The sequence below is a fragment of the Stegostoma tigrinum genome, chromosome 8, assembly GCF_030684315.1.
Source record: "Stegostoma tigrinum isolate sSteTig4 chromosome 8, sSteTig4.hap1, whole genome shotgun sequence".
Classification (NCBI taxonomy): domain Eukaryota; kingdom Metazoa; phylum Chordata; class Chondrichthyes; order Orectolobiformes; family Stegostomatidae; genus Stegostoma; species Stegostoma tigrinum.
Genome location: NC_081361.1, coordinates 79455786 through 79479865, shown reverse-complemented (window position 1 = coordinate 79479865; position 24080 = coordinate 79455786). Strand labels below are relative to the sequence as shown.

The window sequence follows — 24080 nt, the reverse complement described above, 5'->3', positions numbered from 1 at the left end:
CTTTTAAGAGGGACTCCAGGTCAGCTAAAGCAGAACCCCAAAACAAAGCCAAGTCTTGGCCACATGGTTAAAATTTTCTTGATGATCCAGGCAGGCAAGCCATCGTAATTGCTCTCGATATGTGGGCTCAAGACAGCAGAAAGAGTCCCACTAGGCCTGAACTGAGTAAGTGAACTCATAGGCCAGAACTCGTAGACCAATATCCGTGAAAATGCACACCTTGGAAAGTCCACCTATAGCTGGTTTGGAACAATTAAATTGTTTAGCAACATCCAAATCAAAACCAATCAAAATAAACATCTGGATGAATGCTAACCCATTTCTGTTGGAGATTCATACCGGTGCTGCTGTATCAGTGATCACAGAATCAGTTTTACTGAGTTTCGCTCTGGATTCCAACTCTTAAGTTTGCATAAGACCTTAGCTAGACTGACCACCTATACTGGGTGACCTTTACAGATATTAAGGGTACAACTTCAGTTCCAGTCACTTATGAGAAACAGCTGGTTCAGTTACCACTTGTAGTAAAAAGCTCAGGCCCACGTTTGATAGAGAGAAATTGGTTGAGAAAGATTCAACTTGATTGGCTCAGCATTTTTCATTAGAAAAAGGCTGCCTGAGTGAAATCCTAATTAAGTACCCAAAAGCTTTTCTGAAAGGTTTAGGATCTATCAAAGGAGACAGGGCCACCTTACATGTTGGCCTAGAAGCAATTTCATGATTGCGTAAGGCCTGCCCAGTACCATTTGCCTTATGTACAAAAGTAGAGGCAGAAATCAGGAAGCTGGAAAGTGAAAGGATCGTCAAACCAGTTTGGGATGCTACAGGAAAAAGAACAGGCCTATATCCCAGGACTTAGAGGGGGAGGGATGTAGTATTTGGAATGAGGTCAGCCAGATGGACCTCATAGGATATGATTTCCCTGATTGAGGGTGTTAACCTGGTCCAATCAGGGTGTCCTGGTTGACAAATAAAGACAGGAGTGTTGGGGATTCTGTTCACTCTAGGAGCTGGCTCTGAGCTAGCTGGGTTTGTACCGTGTACCGTGTACCGTGTACCGTGTACCGTGTACCGTGTACCGTGTACCGTGGTCTTTGTGGAGAAGCAGGAGAAGGTGCAAGCCACCAATCTGAGAAGATTTACCATGTGAAAATGAAATGCTGCTAATTAAAATAACCGAACTAGCAAGTGAGAGCATTGATGTAATTGAATTTCATTACACATTCCTGTATTGTAAATTCTAAAACCACTGAAGATGGCTGACATTTATCCTTCTCACAAAGAATTTGCATATGTTACAGTATTAATGCTTGGTACACATCTCAAGCTGGTAAACGATTTTCTTAAAACAAATCTCTGGTAAGGAAGAGGAAGTTTGATTTATGGGGCAGAGTGGATGTGCTGAAAATTACTCATCACTGCAAACTTGATCTGCCAATGACTTCAACTGGTTGAAAGATTGAATCACATTTGTGTTATAAAATGAAATTTATTATGAACTTTTGGACAGTATACTTGTAGCTTGTATTTCAGGATTATAGCCTATCTTGTGTTTATTTTCATGTTATGCATTACTGAATTTTGCTGACAATCCATTTCCCCATTTATTGAATCTATCTAAATGTTTGTTGTGACCTTTGTTGTTTGTTTTGAGCCCCCAGGCTCAACATAAGTGAGATATGTTACTGGCAATTGGGGGGAAAAAATGCAAAGAACTTTTAGCTTCTCTCCCTCCCCTAAATGTTAGAGTATTCATTGAATCAAAAGGACAATGTGCAAAATGTAAATAAAGCTGACAAACTGCTCACTGCTGTACCACTGTTATTTTGAAACTCAAACTATTAAAGGTGGGACAAAACAATAACACCACTAGGTTGAATATTAACCCCCTCTCGACAGATGTTGCTGAATGTTTGCAGCATTTTATGTTTTTATAATTATGAAGGATGAGTCTCGGAACAGATGGGATCGATAAAATATCCTGCAGGAAGGATTAACAGCACTTTGTACATTCATTGAGAGTCAAAATGTGGAGAACCTTGAGGTTTACAGCTTAGAGGGAATGCAGTTGAACAGGATTGCATCATGTTTCATGAAATATTAAATGGTTTCAATAAGGTAAACTTAGATGACAACCTCAAAGTCCAGATAAAAAGAAGCAGGAGTCATGGAGGGAAATTAGTACCGGGTACACTTAAAAAACATATTTAGCAGAAAGATCCAAGTGCTGGATGGTAATGTTTGGGATAAGTTATCAAACTGAGCAAAGGAATTCTCAATAGCTTGATTAAATGATGTGGTGATAAGGTATTGATATAATGAGTTCTAAATCTCCTTTTTGCTTCTGATTTGGTACAAGCAGAGCAGTCTTTCTTCCCAGGATGGTCTTAGTCCTTGCATTATGCCAGTTTTTGTGCCACGCTTTGTGTACTGCTGGTTATGGCTCTAAAGAAAGACTTGCATTTATATAGCGCTTCTCAAAGAGTTTTACAGCCAATTAAATACTTCAAACTATAGCAGTTGTCGTTACAAAGGAGTTTCAGTGACTGAAATTGTGCGCTGCAAACACCCACCAACAACAATCTGGTAATTATCACATAAAGTGTTAGATTCCAACATTGACTGAGCAATTAACCATTAGCCAAGATACTAGGCATAACTAGCCACCCTCTTCTTTAAAGATAATAAAGTGTGGAGCTGGATGAACACAGCAGGCCAAGCAGCATCTCAGGAGCACAGAAGCTGACGTTTCGGGCCTAGGCCCTTCATCAGAGAGGGGGATGGGGTAAGGGTTCTGGAATAAATAGGGAGAGAGGGGGAGGCGGACTGAAGATGGAGAGAAAAGAAGATAGGTGGAGAAGAGAGTATAGGTGGGGAGGTAGGGAGGGGATAGGTCAGTCCAGGGAAGACGGACAGGTCAAGGATGTGGGATGAGGTTAGTAGGTAGGAAATGGAGGTGCGGCTTGAGGTGGGAGGAAGGGATGGGTGAGAGGAAGAACAGGTTAGGGAGGCAGAGACAGGCTGGGCTGATTTTGGGATGCAGTGGGTGGAGGGGAGATAAAATAATTTTTGTATCGGCTCAAGCAAACTGATGAGACAGCTGTGGTTCAGAGGTTAGAGTGCCATAACTGAGCCATGGTGGGCAGCATTTTGATTACACCAATGACATGGATTTTGGTCATCAACCCGGTTCTTTTCATGGCCGATTAGTGCTTATCTCATCTGCAGCGAGAAATCTGACGAGTGGATCTGAATGGGTTGAAAGATCCTGAGAATGTAAGCAATGTCCATTTCGCCGCATCCTTGACCTTTCCCTGTCATTGCCCATCAAGCTTCATTACAGCCTATCTGGATATAAAACACAAGATAAACAAACCCTCCTTTGCTGTTAGATTTGTGCAGGGCTCTGTGTCTAATTGTAGTGACAGTGGGATGGAGAAGGTTGCAGGTTGAACAGACGATGAGACTTATTGAAGTTGTCAGTCAACTCCTCTGTAGGGACCAGAACTGTCAAAAAGACTTGCTGGAATATTCAAAGAATGTCGATTCCATGTGTGTTTAGCTGTTATCAGCACCAATAATACAAAGGTCTGCATAAACTCCCTTTGATGTTTCAAGGTTGCACCTAGGGATTTAGAAAATATCAGTGGAGCTAAACTGAGCTAAATGTTCCTCTGGAGGAAAAAGGGGTATGATTTTACCTGAATTTCAGAATTTCTTGCGCTGAAGCATCAGCATAGCCTGTAAATGTGTTGAAGCTAAAATCCCGATGGCATTACTGCATTGGAGTAGTTTAATAAAATATCAATGAGACGTGACCAGTAACCCTTTGAGGATGACAATAAGCCTCACTCTATTTGTAATCCAACATGTATCCTGCACAGAATCTATATTGGGAATTCCACTCCTCAGTGACCCTCTACTGAATCTGAATAGTATATCAAACATTCCTCCAGGTTAAACTGCTGCCATGGCAAATTAAGAAGGAAATTTGCAGTTCTGCTCATCACAACTTGGCTCTGTCAAGATGCTTGTATAATTGCATTCAATATTTCTCACTGGATTAGTAACGTATAACAGGAATTGTTTTTTGTAGAATAAAGCTTTGAATAAAATGTGGATGACATGTCTCAGAGCAAAGTTTTCTTTTATGTGCAAGGAGATTATAGTTTGCCTGGATTTACACATTGGTGATACTAGCCAAAGTTGCCTAAAGAGGGTGCTGTTTTACTTTATCAATATCAGCACTGTGTAAATGCAGCACTGAGCCAATGCAGTAAGATTTACCATCAAAATCACTGCAGACTCTTGATTTGGAAATACCTTGCAAGAGGAATTTGTGAAAGATCTGAAAAGATCAACATATGTAAGGATAAAAATATCACAGCAAAACAGGAGGCATTGGCGAATAATGTGAAAACATTTGATTTTCGCTTATTTACCACAACCTTTAACAATGTTGATCAGCCTTGATTGTATTGTATGGCCAGATAGACTCAACAGACTACTTTTATTATTCTGGATTTTATTATCATAAATGTAGTATTACCAGAACTGTCAAAAAGACTTGCTGGAATATTCAAAGAATGTCGATTCCATGTGTGTTTAGCTGTTATCAGCATCAATAATACAAAGGTCTGCATAAACTCCCTTTGATGTTCCAAGGTTGCACCTAGGGATTTAGAAAATGTCAGTGGAGCTAAACTGAGCTAAATGTTCCTCTGGAGGAAAAAGGGGTATGATTTTACCTGAATTTCAGAATTTCTTGCGCTGAAGCATCAGCATAGCCTGTAAATGTGTTGAAGCTAAATTCCTGATGGCATTACTGCGTTGGAGTAGTTTATTATCTTGGATTCTCCAGCATCTGCAGTTCCCATTATCACTCAGGCTACTTTTGTTCCTAGATTTCTAAACTGTGAAGCAGCAAAGTGATGGAGACAACCTCACCACCCTCAGGTTCTGTCAGTGCAAACAGTTTTCTTAGAATATTGTACTTTTTTTCCAAAAATATACTTGATCAAATTTGAACAGGTATGATGTATAACAGTGCAAATTTGATATTCCATAAATTAAAATATACCTCATTTACTTTCAGTGCATAGTGTGCCACACTCTGAGGTGCTTATCACACTTACTCTTACTGGTTCTATTTACAATATGCAATAACATTCCAGACATTCTCTGCTGCAAAGATGGCTTCTAGCCCCTGGTGTACAATGATAGAAGAGACTTAGACTCTGACCTTTCACCACTGAACTTTTGTTGTGGTTGCCCCAGTGATTTAGTGCAGCCTTCAGTTCATTGTAATGAGCCGTGGGGTGTGTCCATCTGCAATACTGGGTTGTCGACAGCTCTTACACTGGAATGCCATCACATTTTATCCACTTGAGTTAATCGTCCTGGATGTATGTTTGTCTTGATGTCCATCTCTTGGAAAAGTCTGTCAAGCGGAGAGTCTTTGATTTATCTGAATCATGGCTTTATAGTGTGTGCCCCAAGCATCATGCTATGGAATGAGCCTGTAGCATGAGTTTCCATGGATTAAAGCTGTAGTCTCAGTTGTGCTGTCTGAATGAGTTGTGGAAGGATGTGAGCTGATTCCCCAAAGGCAAGGATAGAAGATGGGAAGATTAGTCTTCCCAATTTAATCTAACACCCCCAAGTGGCTGGGTGTAGTGAAATAAACAAGAAACTGGGCAGGAAAACCGTCAACCAAGATATGAAGAGAGCTAAAGAAGCAAAGGGAGGACATTGAGATTTATACAATTTATTAAGCTTACCTCATCCTACTCCAGTTGGGTAGGTCACTAGGCAAATGGATCGCCCTCCTTAGAATGTTCAAAGTCCAGTGATTGGTTAGCTGGCCTCATTTAGAATGGCATTAGATTGCAATTGGTCTTATCACTCTCATGGGCTTGGGAGGGGGTCGGTCAAGATTCTTGAGCTCACTGCTGTCTGGTGATTTCGTTTGGTTTCCTGATGAGTTTGTGGTTGGTTTTTGAATAACCTGCCTACCTTTAATGTTCAGGCTTGTACTTTTGTAAGATAGAGAGCGGTGAGTGGCATTGAAGAATTGTTATCCAGCAGCTATTCATGTCTTGACAGTGAAAGAGGGGGGAAAAGAACGAGAAAGTAAAGCAGAACAAAAACTGAATGACCTCCCCAAAATAAATCAATCTATGAATGATAGCAATATTAGATGTTGTCACTTCTGTAATCAGAGTAAACCTATCAGCTCATTTCAATCATCAGAATGCATGCAAGTCTGGTTCTTTAATATCAGTGTTGAAATTGTTCTAGAACTCCAAATTCCTTGGGTTGTCTTTGTAGGCCAAAGTTAATTTGTTCCATATTCATAATGGATTCACATTGGTCTATATCACAACCATCCACAGCGGTTTCTACTTCGCTAAAACAAACCAACTTGAGCTTTCTATTCCTTATTCTGGGAGATAATAGCATACAATATCATTTTCATAGTCGACATTGATGGTTGAACTATTTGATGTTTTCATAGAAGTGGTCTTATTTTTTAAAAAAAGAATGTAACTTCTGTGTAAGAAAGCCTTAAAATCTATTCTTTCCGCACACCTGATGAAGGGTCATCAATCTGAAATGTTTACTTTGATTGTCTCCATAGATGCCTCATGACCTGCTGAGTATTTCCAGTATTTCTGCTTTTGTACTTAAAATGTTCTAGCATCCTTTTAAATGAGTTGTGACTTTTCATCTTAGCCCTCATGAGGATCTGAACAACTTTCTTGAAATCCTGGTGTTATATCAGCACCCCTCCACACCCCCATCGGTACAAGGAGGCCGTGGTTATTGTCCTTTTCACACCAGCATCCTTTGCTGACAACAGGTACAGATTGGACCCTCACAGTCAGACCAGTGTAACTCCTGCTTGACTTAACATTGTCCAGGATCATTCAGTTGCTCATCTCAACTCATTCATTCACAGACAGAGTACTTTAGTGACACTGATTGCTCACAAGAGGTCTTAAACTTCTAATAACAAACACTGCATAAAAAAATGGTGTCAATGTCAGAATCCTCAGCTGGGATTCACACTATAACATCCATCTTTATAGCCCTGAACCAACATGCCAGAATCAGAGATTTCATACTTTTCTAATACTTAATCTCCAGTGGCTAATTATGTTGAAAGATTTTCCTACAGTCCAGAGTACCTGCTGGAAATCTTCAATACATTATTGTAACCTTTTTATATTGGTGACATCAGCTGATTAGAAAATGGCTTGGCATAAATCTGTAAAATGTCCTGTGAGTGTTATTTTAGTTACTTTGGAATGCCATAAGCAGGTCAATTTAAAAACAAAAGCCTCATTCTTTTACAGATGTTAAAAATCCTAAAGGTTCACCCACTAACTGCTTAGTGAGACCTGAAAGGATGAGCTGCTCATATCTATTTATCCATTCTTCTACCTTGTGCATGTAAGCTGCCTATTTCCATTTATCAGCTGCTGCACTGTGCAATGATATCTGAGTTGCATAAACGTTCATGTGAGGTTTTGATGTAGTGTTCCTGTCTCTGAGGCAGAAATCCCATTCCAGGACTTGAGAAAGGTGCAATTAAAATAGCCAAACAGGTTGAGTGTCAACCTGTAAATCCTTCCGTATAGGTCAATGGCAGGCAGTAAGTGTGGGAAAGTTTCCTGGTCATCCATGTGATGGAAGAAATTGGAGGCTCCATCGTGATCGATAGTTCCAGGACTGCTACATAGATGTAAACATGTATACTGTCAAAACAACCTGGACTCCTTGGAGGACCAGTTCGCTCAGCTGGTTTGCAACTGGGAGTATCCAGTGTAACTGATAGGTGGTTTGGATTACACTAATGACAATAGCATAGGGTTTGATAATAAAATGTGAGGCTGGATGAACACAGCAGGCCAAGCAGCATCTCAGGAGCACAAAAGCTGACGTTTCGGGCCTAGACCCTTCATCAGAGAGGGGGATGGGGGGAGGGAACTGGAATAAATAGGGAGAGAGGGGGAGGCGGACCGAAGATGGAGAGTAAAGAAGATAGGTGGAGAGAGTGTAGGTGGGGAGGTAGGGAGGGGATAGGTCAGTCCAGGGAAGACGGACAGGTCAAGGAGGTGGGATGAGGTTAGTAGGTAGCGGGGGGTGCGGCTTGGGGTGGGAGGAAGGGATGGGTGAGAGGAAGAACCGGTTAGGGAGGCAGAGACAGGTTGGACTGGTTTTGGGATGCAGTGGGTGGGGGGGAAGAGCTGGGCTGGTTGTGTGGTGCAGTCGGGGGAGGGGACGAACTGGGCTGGTTGAGGGATGCAGTAGGGGAAGGGGAGATTTTGAAACTGGTGAAGTCCACATTGATACCATATGGCTGCAGGGTTCCCAGGCGGAATATGAGTTGCTGTTCCTGCAACCTTCGGGTGGCATCATTGTGGCAGTGCAGGAGGCCCATGATGGACATGTCATCAAGAGAATGGGAGGGGGAGTGGAAATGGTTTGCGACTGGGAGGTGCAGTTGTTTTTTGCGAACTGAGCGGAGGTGTTCTGCAAAGCGGTCCCCAAGCCTCCGCTTGGTTTCCCCAATGTAGAGGAAGCCGCACCGGGTACAGTGGATGCAGTATACCACATTGGTAGATGTGCAGGTGAACCTCTGCTTGATGTGGAATGTCATCTTGGGGCCTGGGATGGGGGTGAGGGAGGAGGTGTGGGGACAAGTGTAGCATTTCCTGCGGTTGCAGGGGAAGGTGCCGGGTGTGGTGGGGTTGGAGGGCAGTGTGGAGCGAACAAGGGAGTCACGGAGAGAGTGGTCTCTCCGGAAAGCAGACAGGGGAGGGGATGGAAAAATGTCTTGGGTGGTGGGGTCGGATTGTAAATGGCGGAAGTGTCGGAGGATAGGGTTTGATCCCTGTTTCAGCTGAGGTGGACATGCTTCTTGTTTGACCCATGTTGGAGGTTGTTGGCACTATGGATAAGACTCATCTTTGGACAGAGGACTGAAGAAGAAATCTTTGCAACCAGTGGGGAGACTAAGGTGAGCAACATTTAATGGAATTCCATTCTTAAATAACAATAGAAATGTGTTGCCTGTTAGGTCTTCAGTATGTGGATACATAGAGGGCCAGAAGATTTTTGCAGTTGCTTTCTGCTTTCAGCTCTGATGCACGAAACATTTCTCTATAGTAATGAGGAAGAATTTGTCAATCCCACCAGGCTGAACCAGATGTGATAATTGGTCAAGTGCAGCATGAATAATGGCTTGGGAACATGCTAGAATTTCCACTCATTTGGTTGAAGATTGTATGTGGACTGGATAACTTGAAAATTGGCAAAACAGGAAGGAAGAAAGACTTCTTAGGAGATTCCAAAAGCATTTAGGATGTTCTAAAAGCAAATAAAACTTGTCTGATTTTCTAGGAATACTGAAAATATTGGAGCAGACATAGATATTTAGATCTACAAGCCCAGTCTCTTCAATTTGTTTTTAAAATTCATTCACAGGATGTGGGCATCACTGGTTTGACTATAGGACAGTTAAGTGTCAACCTCATTATTGAGGGTCTGGAATCACATGTAGGGCCAGCAGTTTCCTTCCCCGAAGGACATTAGTGAACCAGATGGGTTTTCCCCTTTCACAATTGACAATGGTTTCATGGTCATCAATACATTTCCAATTTCAGATCTTTATTGAATTCAAGTTCTACATTTGAATCTGGCTCCTTTGAACATCACTAGCGTCTCTGGAATAAAGGTCTAGAGATATACCACTGGGCCATCATTTCACCTTGTTGATCTCAATGTTGATCTCAAACCCATCTTCTTGTCAATATTAACTGCCAACATTCATTTCCTTCTGAACTCAGCGCAACATGCTAAGATGTTTTGATGGTTTTGTGGAACACACTACCTGGTTAACCAATGGCCTTATTGATTAGCAGAAGTGAGGTATCTAGTTTTTAATTTGTGTTTGCCACCAAGTATATTTTGCAGTTACTCAGCAGACATGATAACCACAAGAATGTAGTTCCCAAGTGATTCTCTTGGTTGCCATGGGAACTTGACAATTCTGTCCTCGGGGAAAGTGCTTGTGTCCGACATGCAGGATTTCAAAAACACTGTTAGAAATTGAGGTATTCAAATGCTAGATTGTTGCTGGCTGAAGACGCGGTTTTGTGTTTCACTCCATTACCACAACTTAGCCAAAAATATCGTCAAGACCTCCCTAAAGTACAATGCAAGATTGTATTTCAAACATTTTGGAATTCCACAAGAAACAAACAGTCTCACCCCAACTCATCCTAATAAAATCATAAACATCTTCTTTTAAAATGTACTTCTAATGGTGCTACCCACAGCGACCAAAGGATGTCTTGGTCCCTAATTTCTGACATTGGACAGGTACATAGCTCCCGTTCAAATTTTTCGCGAACCAGAGCAGTTTAGTCAATGCTTTTTGGCTTGATCAAAATAACCATGACTGTATTGCAAACTGCTTTCCAAAGGAACTCCTTCAAAGAAAAGAAAAATGGCACTTGTGAATAACATATACTGGCCTGATTTGTCTCTTACATCTTAAATTGGAGTTTTAGCCCAACCAGTACATCAATATCCAACTATTACTGGCATGTGGAGGCTCATTCTGATACTTCCATAGTTTCTGGATGTGAGTTTGCTCGCTGAGCTGGAAGGTTAGTTTTCAAATGTTTCGTCACCTTTTTTATTTGAAAAAATATACTTTATTCATAGAACGTACGAAATAATAAAACATTTATACACCTACCCAGTCATGCAAGCCGCTCTGCGTTACCCAGGGGGTATGTACACCAACTAAAGGAAAAAACAAAACAAAGAAGAAAAAAAACAAAAACTAAGAAAAAAAATACCCCGGCAGTCGTTACCAGATAGGACGCTTTTTTCCATTCTGGACGAGGGGTTTCATACCGTGGTCTTTCCCCACCGCGCCTTGGCGGCGCCTGCCCCAAGCTTTAGCTCGTCCCTCAGCATGTAGTCCTGGACCTTGGAGTGCGCCAGTCTGCAACACTCGGTCGGGGTCAGTTCTTTCAGCTGGCAGACCAGCAAGTTGCGGGCAGACCAAAGAGCGTCTTTCACCGTATTAATGGTCCTCCAGGCGCAGTTGATGTTGGTCTCGGTGTGCATCCCGGGAAACAGCCCGTAGAGCACGGAGTCCCGTGTCACGGAGCTGCTCGGGATGAACCTCGACAAATACCACTGCATCCTCCTCCAGACCTCCTGCGCATAGGCACACTCCAGAAGGAGGTGATTGACAGTCTCGTCCCCCCCGCAGCCACCTCGAGGGCAGCGTGCGGTGGTGCAGAGATTCCGGGCATGCATAAAGGATCTCACTGGCAGAGCCCCTCTCACTGCCAGCCAAGCAATGTCCTTGTGCTAGTTTGAAAGTTCTGGTGATGAGGCGTTCTGCCAAACGACTTTAACAGTCTGCGTGGGGAACCACACGATGGGATCCACCCTCCCCTTTTCCCGAAGGGTCTCGAGGATACTACGTGCTGACCACTGCCTGACGGCCATGTGGTCAAAGGTGTTTCCTTTCAAAACTTTCCCCACGACGGACAGGTGGTACCGGACAGTCCAACTACTCGGAGCGTTCCGCGGCAACGAGGCCAGGCCCATCCTTCGCAACACCGGGGACAGGTAGAACCTCAGTAAGTAGTGACACTTGGTGTTTGCGTACTGAGGATCTACGCACAGCTTGATGCAGCCGCACACAAAGGTAGCCATCAGGGCGAGGGTGGCGTTTGGTACGTCCTTTCCCTCATTTTCCAGGTCTTTGTACATGGTGTCCCTGCGGACCCGGTCCATCCTCGACCCCCAAATGAAGTGGAAGATGGCCCGGGTGACCGCAGCGGCGCAGGTCCAGGGAATAGGCCAGGCCTGCGCCACATACAACAGTCCCGAAAGCCCCTCGCACCTGACAACCAGGTTCTTACCCGCGATGGAGAGGGACCGGAGCGTCCACCTGCCCAGCTTCTGCTTCAGTTTGGTGATACGCTCCTCCCAAGTCTTAGTGCAGGCCCCAGCTCCACCGAACCAAACACCCAGCACCTTCAGGTAGTCTGTCTTGACGGCGAAGGGGATGAAGGAGCGGTCGTCCCAGTTCCTGAAGAACATGGCCTCGCTCTTACCCCTATTGACTTTGGCGCCCGAGGGCAATTCAAACTGGCCGCAGATGTCCAACAGCCTACTCACCGACCGACAATCGGTGCAGAAGACGGCGACATCGTCCATGTACAGGGAAGTCTTGACCTGAAGGCCTCCGCTGCCTGGGATAGTCACGCCCTTCAGGCTCACGTCCTTCCTAATGGATGCGGCGAAGGGCTCCACACAGCACACGAACAAGGCAGGAGAGAGCGGGCAGCCCTGCCTGACTCCAGATCTGACGGGAAAACTGTCCGATTCCCACCCGTTGATCGAGACTGTGCTAACGATGTTGGTGTAGAGCAGCAGGATCCAATTGCAGATGCCCTCTCCGAACCCCAATTTGGAGCGGACGTCCCTAATGTAAGCATGAGAGACGCTGCTGAAGGCCTTCTCCTGGTCCAGGCTGACGAGGCAGGTGTCCACCCGTCTGTCCTGCATGTAGGCGATCGTATCCCTGATGAGCGTGAGGCTCTCAGCGATCTTCCTGTGTGGCACAGCACAGATTTGGTCAGGGTGAATCACCGACTCCAGGACAGACCTGACCCGGTTGGCTATGACCTTGGCCAGGATTTTGTAGTCCACGTTCAATAGTGAAATGGGATGCCGATTCTTAATTTCTTCCCTCTCCCCCTTCCTCTTGTAAATGAGGGTGATGATGCCCTTCCTCATGGACTTGCACATTTCCCCTGCTCGAAGCGCACAATTGTACACCTCCAGCAGGTCCTGGCCGACCAGGTCCCACAGAGCGGAATACAACTCGACCAGTAAGCCATCGCCCCCGGGAGTCTTATTCCTCTCAAAGGATTTGAGGGCTGTGGTCAACTCATCCAGGGATATAGGCTGGTCCAGCCACTCCCTCGTGCCATCGTCTAAGACCTCTGTGAAAGTCGACAGGAACGACTTGGAGGCCGTGCTATCCGTGGGCTTCACGTCATACAGTCCGGCATAGAAGGATCTGCTGATCCTCAAAATGTCGGGCCGAGACGACGTCACCGAACCATCGTCCTCCTTCAGCCGGCTAAGCACAGAGCTCTCTTTGTGCACCTTCTGAAAGAAGAAACGCGAGCACGTCTCGTCCTGCTCCACGGAGTGGACCCTGGACCGGAAGATTATCCTGGAGGCCTCCGCGGCGAAGAGCGAGGCTTGCTGACCCCTCACCTCACGGAGGTCCTCCGTGACATCGACCCCCATCGACTGCAGTAAAACACTACATTGGACAAACAGGCAGAATGCTAGCCACCAGGACACATGAACATCAACTAGCCACAAAACGACGTGACCCACTATCACTAGTATCCTTACATACAGATGAGGAAGTATACCACTTTGATTGGGACAACACATCCAGCCTAGGACAAGCCAAACAGAGACACGCACAAGAACTCCTAGAAGCATGGCATTCCAACCAGAATTCCATCAACAAACACATTGATTTGGAGCCAATCTACCACTGTCTGAAAAAAAACAGGAAATGACATCACCAACGCAGGAAATGACATCACCAACCCAAGGAAACCTAAGCAGATAAATAGAAAGCGGTACATAACACCAGCGCTTCGTCGGAGGCTCACTGATGATGTAACCTAGAATGGTGACGAAACGTCTGAAAACTAACCTTCCAGCTCAGCGAACAAACTCACATCCAGAACCTCAACCTGAGCTACAAATCTTCTCAAAACTCACTTCCATAGTTGTTTTTTTATAATCAGAGTTAATGTGTTACAGTAAATGTAACATTTCCCAATCAGACAGGCCCTCAGGATCTTGGCCTCCTTAGTGTTTTATTTTTCTAATATATTTCATCGGTAGAGAGTAAAAATCAATCAAGCACAGAATCCTGGAGCCAAGCATCTCGTTAAAATACTTGCTTTAATATCAAAGTTAATGAAGTTTGCTCACTATAACAAGGAATGTCAGTTCGCAAAACTGAATGTTTTTCTGGTTTTGGAGCGAGAATACTTCCAACACTAACAACCACACAATCTATTCCATCTTACATTGTCCTTTAAAATCAATCTTTCAGCACTTCTGTCTGTTATCTGCATTTATTTTAGATAACACAATCTCTACGTCAAGTACACATAAGCTCTTGGATTTACAGCAATCCTGTTGCCTGACTTGTAAGCCAATTAATCAAATCAATTAAATCTTCAGCACAAAGCCTGCCAAAAGTTTGTAAAATCAAATGTGTAATAACCACTGAGGTTCCTTCATTTGCTATGTATGTCAGTAATACATTCAAAAAATTTCAAATTTGCTAGTTATCATTTCTGTTTCTGAAATTCATTTTTAATCAAGCTGTTCTTTATCTTACAAGTGTCAAACTGGCTAACCTGAAGTTTCAAGATATTGTCTTCTGGTCATTTTTTTTCAAACATTCAAATAACAATTGGCATTACCCTACCTTTTGATCATACCATCATATTTAATGAACATTTTAAACTGTTAATCAAGATCTCATTAATTAATATATTCTGTTCTGACATAACACATTCACTTTTACTTGTCTGAGGGCGTTCAAACTTCATACAAGTGGTTCCATCATTGTCCTTACACTACCAGCTCCACCTCCACAGGTGTCCCTAAAAATCAAATTTGTGACTTATGAAAATCTTGAAAGGAAGGAAATCGGTGTTTATATTTCAGACATCATGAAGGGAATTGCTTGCCCTTGCAAATAAATTAAAAATACTGCATACTCCTTTCCGCATGTGAACGGTTTGTCAGTCTCAACTCCAGAATCGTAGAATTTTAAGGACAGAGGAGGCTATTCAGCACATTGGGTCTGTACCGACTCTCAAAATAGCTACCTAGTTAGTACCATTCTTCAGCCCTGTCTCCGTGGCCCTCTATATTAATCACTTTCAAATATATACCCAGCTCTCTTTGGAAACCTCCAATAAGACCTGCTTCCAGCACTGACCTGAGTCGCACATTTCAAATTCTAACAAAGAAGTTTCCCCTCATCTCACTGCTGGCTCTCATGCTGGCAATCATAGAATTGTGACTTAGAGTTACTGACATACCAACCAGAATATCATCCCTTTTCCTGTCAAATCATTTATGATTTTGAACTCCTCAATAAGGGATCCTGTTAGTTTTCTCTGCTCCAAGGGGAATAAGCCCAATTTTTCTAATCTTTCCTTGTGTCTAAAATCCCTCATTCATGATATCATTCGAATAAATCTCATTTTCATTCTCTCCAAGGCTTTAACATCCTTCCTTAAAGAAGGTGTCCAGAGCTCAATGCAAATATGTTCTAACCAAGGATTTGTAGCGGAGGAGCATCAATTCCTTGTTTTGATACTTGCTGCCTATAACCCAAGGATCCTATTAGCCATTTTAACAATTGTTTCAACTTGCCTAGCCACTTTCAGCAAATTATGCACTTGAAACCTGAGGTCCCCCTGCTCCTGTACTCCCCTCAAAGGTGTACATTGAGCCTGTGTTGTCTCTCTGTGTTTCTTCTACCAAAGCATTTCCCGGGATTGAAGTTCATTTGCCAGGTGTCTGTCCATTTGGTTAAGTTGTTAATGTATCGCTGAAGTCACTCAGCATCATCCTCACAATTCGCTGTTCTCCTTAGCTTTGTAGCATCTGCAAATTTAGAGATCATGCCTTCAATGTTCATCTCCAAATCATTTATTCAAACCAGAAAACACCAATCCTTGGGGAACATGATTTTCACCTCATCTCCAGTCTGAGAAATATCACCTATATTTATCCTCAATTTCCTTTCAATCAGCCAACTTCTAATCCACACTACCAAGAACCCATTAATCCCAAACATTTCTAATTTACTAACCAACCTACCATGTGGCATCATATCAAATACTTTCTGGAAGTCCTAATAGACCATATCCTCATTCATTGCCTGTTTCACCTCAGAGAACTCAGTTAAATTTGTCAGAAATGACCTGCCCTTGTCAAAGTCATGTCTAATGCCGAGTAATAACTTATTTTTTTCCAAGTGTGTATTTATCCTGTCCATTCTTTTTATTCATTCGTGGGATGTGGGCATTGCAGGCTCGGCCATCATTAATGCCCACCCCCAATTGTCCAGAGATCGGTGAAAAGTCAATCACACGTAGATCTGAGGAGGTAAGAATGGTGGCTTCCTTCCCTGCAAAGGATTAATGAGTTAGATGGGTTATTCCAACAATTGGTTCATAGCCATTTTTAGTTCCTTAATTCCAGATTTTTATTTAAAATTCCACCATCTGCGCTACAGCAGAAACAGAAACAAAGCATTTATTTCGTGTCTCTGCCACACCTTTTGTTTCAGTGAGCAGTTTACCCTGCTTGTTCTTTATGACCCTACACTATCCTTCATTAGTCTTTTACTATTAAAATTTTTGCAGAACATTATATTAGGATCACTATTACACAACTGGGCTCCCCCAATCTAGCATTCTCCACTTGGACTGCCTCGTTTCCTTGGACCAGATCCAGCACTGCTTCTTCCCCAGTAGGACTAGAAATGCACTGTTCAAAAAATTGTCCTGCCCACCTTGCGGGAATTTCTCCCCTTCTGTGCCACACATGCTACCTTGTCCAGTCTCCCCTAGGGTAATTGAAATCACCAGCAATCACAAGCCGATTTGTCCTGCCAGTTTCCACAGTCTGCCTACAAATGCTGTCTTCTACTTCTTGCCCAATATCTGGAGGTCAATAATAAATACCCCTCAAGATCACCACTCCCTTTCTGTTTCTTACCTCCATCTATTGAGATTCTAATTCAGGAACAGCATCTCATTCAAAGACTATGATGTTACCTTTCACCATTTTTTGGCATTGGATCCTCTGCAATCCCCATTTCCGTTGTGGTGAGCAATTTGATTTCTTCCAGAATCTTCCTCAGTCACTTCTCAATTACTGCTGTCCATACAAATAGATGTCTCCTGTAAATAGAGATTAAAAGCTGAATGAAATAAAGATTTCCAACAAGCTAAAGAATGTAAGGTTATTTTCTGTGACATTTAGATTCAATTTAATTAAATTAATGTAATTTAATTGAATTTCATCTAGCCTATTGTAGGCTTTGCACTGGTGGGCATGCAGGATGCAAACTTTTTCTAATATCTATTCATATCATGGCAAATGTCACGCTATTTCACACTCCAGCACAGAGTGTGCCATTCAACACAACTGGCCCATGCCAGCAACACATATTAAACCACATACGTTTATAAAGAAATGATTCACAGAAGCAAAAGGTCATGGGGAAAGTTGCAAAAGTTATGGTATTTGACAAAACTGAAAATCAGTCTACAAAATGTGAACGTATCTTTTTCAGAAAGTTACCTGTTTAAAGATTCTGTAAATGTAGCAATTCCCTGAGATAAATCAATTGAAGTTTTCCTTTACTTCATACACAATTTGCAGTTACTAATTTTATCTTTTGGGATAAAAGACTACTTGCGGAATATGAACTTTTATTACACGTACCAGTCATCAATAGGAATAAGATCAGAGCCCGAAATAGGGATATTTATTCAGTCTGTCCTTGATGGAAGCTTTTTGAACAAATAAAAACATCCATAGTATTCAGGCCATAGCTAACAAAGTTAACAATTTTCTCCAGGGCTATATTTTTACAGTACCTTAGCCATAGCAACAATAAAAGCAAAATATTGCAGACACTGGAAATCTGAATCTAGCACAGCGAATGCTCGAGTAACTCTGTGGGTCTGTGAAGAGACAGAGTTAACATTTCAGAACTGAAGGCAAGTCATACTTGATTCAAAACAAATAGATCAGAATTGGGGATGTTGTCTGATGATTGCCTACAAGAGCAGACCAGAGGCTAGGTGTTTGAGATGAGCAACACAGCTCCTGACTTCCCAAAGCTTTGCTATCTTCTGCAAGGCACAATTCAGGAGTGTGATGGAATACTCTCCACTTCCCTGTCTAATGTGCAGCTCTAACAATACTCAGAAAAGTTAGCATCTTCCAGAACAAGGCAACGTGTTTGATGGGCACTTCATATACTACTGGCATAATCTCCACCAAGCCACACACCATTATTACTTCTTGGAACTATATTGGTCCTGCGTCAAAGTCCTGGTACGTTTCCTGACAGGATTACATGTCCTGAACTGTGGTGGTTCAAGAGGTTGGCTCACCGTCACATCCCCAAGGTTAATTAGTAATGGGCAATAATCACTCACCTTGCCAGTACAATTTGTTCTCAGCAATGCCCTTCAAACAGTAAATGGTCAGCTCATTTATTTTGGTGATGTTGGCTCAGGATTTGTAATTGACTAGGGGCACCTTGAACTTTGAATAGTTCTGCGGAATGTTTTATTTCCATGTGAAGATACATCAGTTTAGAGGTTTGTTCAAAAGGCAACTAATCATCTTTCAGCAGCATCTCAGGAGCACAAAAGCTGATGTTTCGGGCCTAGACCCTTCATCAGAGACCCTCTCTGATGAAGGGTCTAGGCCCAAAACGCCAGCTTTTGTGCTCCTGAGATGCTGTTTGGCCTGCTGTGTTCATCCAGCCTCACACTTTTGTTATCTTGGATTCTCCAGCATCTGCAGTTCCCATTATCACTAATCGTCTTTCAACTGTGCTTCACTCCTTCAATGCTGCACTGATGTGCCAGCCGAGATTGTGATGCTGAACTCGTGTGGTGAGTTTTTAAACAAGACTTTGTAGTTATGAGCATGCTAATAATCAGTTAGCCTGACACCGAATGCTGAAAATCTTATGCGAGTCAAATTTTCTTCAATTTACCTCATTCTTTCACTACATGCTACCCTTTCTCTTGTGTTTTTACACAGTTGGTACCTACAACTTTAGCATGCAGTGAAAATGAACTGAAATTATAGCAATAATTTCCACAACAAGATGCATTTATAAGAGCATAGCATCAGACTGGTAGCTGGGGCAAAATGTAGCATCTTGTTTGGTTGAGATGGGGTAGGGGAGAGGAGAACACAGTTATGGGATCCTTCTTACTTTTAAATCTCACAAATGTCCTTGGAAACTGAAATTAACTGCTTATTTGCAATGGATCTTTAAGAAGTGTGCAGTAGGAATGAATGATGCAGTTAATGTCTTGCAGAAGGATTTAAATCTGTTTTCAGTTGGATAGATAAATGGTAAAACAGAATGAATACCGACAAATGCAAAGTACTGCTCATTGGAAGAAAGATAGAACAAAGTAGATAGAGAACAGGGGAATAGAATTAGCACAACAAGACTTTGAAAGGGGTATGGAAGTGCATTCAATGTCAGGACAATGTGGAGAAGCAATTTAAAAGACAAATAGGATTTTGGAACAAATAGCCAGACAGTGGAGTTTTGCTGACACTTTACAAAGAGCAGGTTAGACCTCAGTTACATACTGTGTGGACCTTTGGTTGCTACACTTCAAAGGGAACATACATGCATTGAGCAGGGTGCAGAGAACTGAACTGTAAAGACGAAAAGCTGGGAGAAAAGATTAAAAAAAGCTTAAGCTCAGCAGTCTCGAGAGAAGGTTAGGATAACTTCATTGAAGGTACATAAAGTATTAAATGGCATAGATAAGGTAAACTCAGAATATTACTTTAAGTTCATGCTGCAGACAACAGATTATAAATTTAAATTTGCAAAAGGCACATTTTAAATAGATTGACTTTAAGAATGACACACCAGCTGGAGTCTTACTAAGAAGGTTTTAGAGAATTACATACAGCCAAGTCTTAATTGTGGTTCATTTACATCCAGAAGGGATAATTGAGTAGAGGGATTTGCTTTGATTAATGAATTTTTTGATATGGTTCTTGCAGAAATCATTAAATGTGAGAGTCTCCATTCAACAGTTTAATTTAACATTATCGTGTACCATTCAATATTCATAGGTAAATTAAAGAATCTTAGAGACCATTCAGCCCATTGTATTCTAAGAAAGAGCTATCTAATTAATCCACGTCTGCATTTCTTTTTACTGTAGTGGTTCTTTTCCTTTCATATCGTTATCCAGTTCTCTTTTAAAATTTCTTATTGAATCTGCTTCAACTATGCCTTTAAGGAGGTGAAATCTAGACCGTAACATCTTACTGCGTAAACTCATTTTTCTTCATCTAAATTCTTTTACCAATTACAATTACTGTAACTCCTTATACTGTTTGGAAATGCATCAGGAATTATTGCGTATGTGTTGCAGTCCCATAGTATGGCCATAGCACATGTACAACTGATGCCTCTGTGGTCACGCCAGTAGTTTAGATCAGCTTCAGATTTCACTATAAACCATCATTAGTCAACGCCAAGTCATTACAGTTTCCAATTCATGATTGGATTGCGATCATAATGAGATTTAATGGAGTGCTGCATTCTTAGGGCAGATCCAATGTGTTAAGGGTTTGTGCAGGTTGTTTTGACAAAGCTTAGTGGTAGATAATGGGATTCTTAATCCCAGAGTCAATGTTTCAAGCCCCTAACCCAATCATGGCCATTTCCTTAAATATTTTCATTGAATTGCCAGAATGTGGTCTTAATATAGATAGGACAATGGCACAGATCTTCCAGTTTTCAGATAGTTGAGGTCAGACATACAACCCAAGATGCCCAACAAGATGCCCTGAAAGACCCTTTTCACTGGCTTCACAGGAATGCAAGAAGTTTGAACTTCCAATGAGCAATTTCCCTGGTCCTTGGGATTCTCTGAAAAAGTTTGAAATTCTATGTAACTGTCAAGCTTTGGACTTTTTCTGATGTATTGGTTAGTTACCAAGGAAATGTCAGTCATAACCATCCAATTCTAACTCCCATTATACAGCTGACCTCTCAGACTAATCTCTCTAGATGCTCCAACTAAGCCCCCAGCCCAACCTGTCCACCCTGCACTGCCAGCTCCCCACTGATTCTCTGACTAAACCTCTGCCTCTCATCCTGACATCCCTTATATGACCCAAACCTACTTTACCTCCTGACTAACCTAGTAATTCTTCAGCACTCACCTAAAACTTCTGAGATCACTGATCTAAGTTCATGACTCCACCTCAGGCTAACGGTTCCTCACTCTCCATCTCCACTCCGCAAAACCCAACTCCCTTTTGGCCCGACTTTATCACTTGCCCTCAAACCTTGGACACCCTAATGACTTCCTTAAACCTGACCGAACCCAACCTCACCATCCTATCCAGCTATCACCTCAACCTCTTATTCAGTTACTTCACCCATCCTACTCCCTTACACACTTATTCATTCATCCACTCATTCACACATTCACTAACACACTGAAAATATCTTTTAAATTTCTCAAAGCTTTTCAGTGAGTTTGTGCACCATTCTCAGAATATGGCAGCTACTGCAATAAAAAGGAGGCAAGGTTTCTGCACAGATGCCAGTCCTTCTGAAGTTTGCCCAAAAAAATTGGAAGAAGCCAAGTTGCTAGTTGTTTTTTATCTGATTAGGCTCAAATGGATGGGTTCCAATGCTTATCAAAGGATTTTGGCCCAAAAATTGTTCACATTGGAGGTTGAGGATCTTGTTTATTAAAAGGATCTGTTTACATATCCGTATTATTCACTGAAAGCTCAGAGGTATGTTTTATAGAAGGACCAGCTGATGGGTAGACTAGATAAAAGATCTTATAATTAGCTAAGAACTTGAAAGACTTAAAAATGGGTATCTTGACCTTTACATTTAGTCTGTGTGAAGCCAACTTGTTTTTTTTAGAGCAGTGATGCAATACAAGAAAGGCTCCTCCAGTGATGTGACCGAAATAAGCACCATCTTTTTGTAGCTGCATTCATACTCTCCTTGTCTCAAGTTTCTGTCTGTCAGGCTAGAGATTTCTGTGATGCCATCTATTGTATGAGAACTTGTATGGATATGGCTTAAATGTGGATTTAAAAAAAAAATAAACATTTTATGTCTTTTTTGTGAAGTCCATATTTTCTTTAAAAAAATTGTACAATCCTTCTTCATTAGATGTTCAATCTCCTGTTGGATAGAATCCACTTAATCTAAATAACCTGAGATGCTGATCAGTGTTCATTCCTTTGGCTGACTCTCCCAATCTCAGAAAGAGGTTGCCATTGCTATTTATTTTGAGAACCAAAAATTTGTTTGTTTTCCAGGTCATTCAAAAACAAAATATAAGAAGGAAATGTCACCTGTGCAAAGCAGCAACTTACTGAAAAGCAATCACACCTTAATGTGTCAGCACAGTTTACCATATGCTAGTCACCACGAATTTTTCACTCCTGGAATGATCTGCTACAAGTTACAACTCCTTGTCACTGGAGAGCACCCTCTATACATACATTGGCAGTCAGCAGCATGTTAGTAAAGTTCTGTCAACTTATTTCTGAATGCTGTCAGATTTATTCTACATTACAACAAGGATCTGCATATTATACTAAACTGTACTGGCTTTAAAATGAATGATACTGAATTTAAAATCCTTTAACTCAAGAATACATTTTTCTATCTGTACGTATAAAAGTATTTTTTACAGGGACCAACATCCATTTGTTAAAGACACAAATCATTGTGAATGACTACTTAGAAACAAAAGAGAAAGGTAGTAATTTCATGCTGGATTTCTGACCTTGAGAAAGAGGCAGGGATTTGTGAGCAGTCATCAACTTACAAAGAATCAATGAACTGCTTTTTTCCCTAATACCATATATCCTCTAATTGCTTGTTCACAACAAGTAAACTTCATGATTTAGCATTCAGTTCCATGTTGGAGCTAGAACAATGTGTTATTTATTATGCATTGTAATGCTGTTGTCCTTATAAAATAGGGCAACTTACTATGGGCAAACACTTCAAGCTAATCTTCTAATATATATTTGTGCAGTCAGTGTGGAGTTTGTCGCAAAGGACTTAAAGGAGGATACATTGACAGTTAGATGGTATGTTTGTTCATTCAACGGAAACAGCATTTTAATAAGGATAAAAATAATTTATGGTAATTCCTGATGATTAACTGGGTCAGAAATTAAAAGTTTCTGTTATAGGGACATGATGGCTGAGTGCTCGTGCTTTTGGATTAGTAATCCAAAGACCCAGGCTAATGTTCTGGGAGCACGGGTTTGAATCCCATCAAGGGAGATGGTGAAATTCAAATCCAATAATATTTAGAATTACATTTTAGCTTAATTTAAAAAAAAATCAAATGTGGGGTGTGGCATCAGTGGCTGCCCAGCATTTATTGCCCGTTCGTAGTTGCCCTTGAGAAGGTGGTGGTGAGCTGTCTTCTTGAACTGTTGCAAGGTGATGCATTTTGCAAGATCCAATTCAAGTGCGAACTATACGGTAAGCGGAAAAGCCCTGGGGAAATTTGATGCACAGAGAAATCTGGGTGTTCAGGTCCATTGTACCTTGAAGCTGGCAAAGCAGGTTGATAGAGTAGTCAAGAAGGCATATGTCATGCTTTCATTCATCGAACAGGATATTGAGTACAAGAGTTGGCAGGTCATGCTACAGTTGTTTAGGACTTTGGCTCGAGCACATTTGGAATACTGCGTACAGTTCTGGTCGCCACATTACCAAAAGGATGTGGATGCTTCAGAGAGGGTGTAGAGGAGGTTCACCAGGATGTTGCCTGGTATGGTGGGCGCTAGATATGAGGAGAGATTGAGTAGATTAGGATTACTTACATTCGAAACATGAAGGTTGAGAGGGGACCTGACTGAGGTCTACAAAATCATGAGAGGTATAGGCAGGTTGGATAGCAAGAAGCTTTTTCCCACAGTGGGGTCTCAGTTACTAGGGGTCATGATTTCAACGTGAGAGGGGAAGAGTTTAAGGGTGATATGCATGTAAATTTCTTTGCATAGTGGGTGGCGGGTGCCTGGAACGGTTGCCAGCAGAGGTGGTAGAGGCAAGCATGATAGCATCATTTAAGATGTACCTAGACAGATACATGAATGGTGAGGGAGCAGAGGGATACAGATCCTTGGAA

At 42.0% G+C, this 24080-nt stretch overlaps 1 protein-coding gene across 1 annotated transcript in view; it reads right to left on the bottom strand.

Annotated features, from left to right (window-relative positions):
- Positions 1 to 24080, bottom strand: part of hyi (hydroxypyruvate isomerase) — a 120529-nt gene that overhangs the window by 36907 nt on the left and 59542 nt on the right. Inside the window, exon 2 of the mRNA XM_048539594.2 lies at positions 16944 to 17069. Coding sequence (XP_048395551.1) covers positions 16944 to 16953 — 10 coding nt within the window. The 5' untranslated portion in view covers positions 16954 to 17069. The remainder of the gene's footprint in view (positions 1 to 16943; positions 17070 to 24080) is intronic.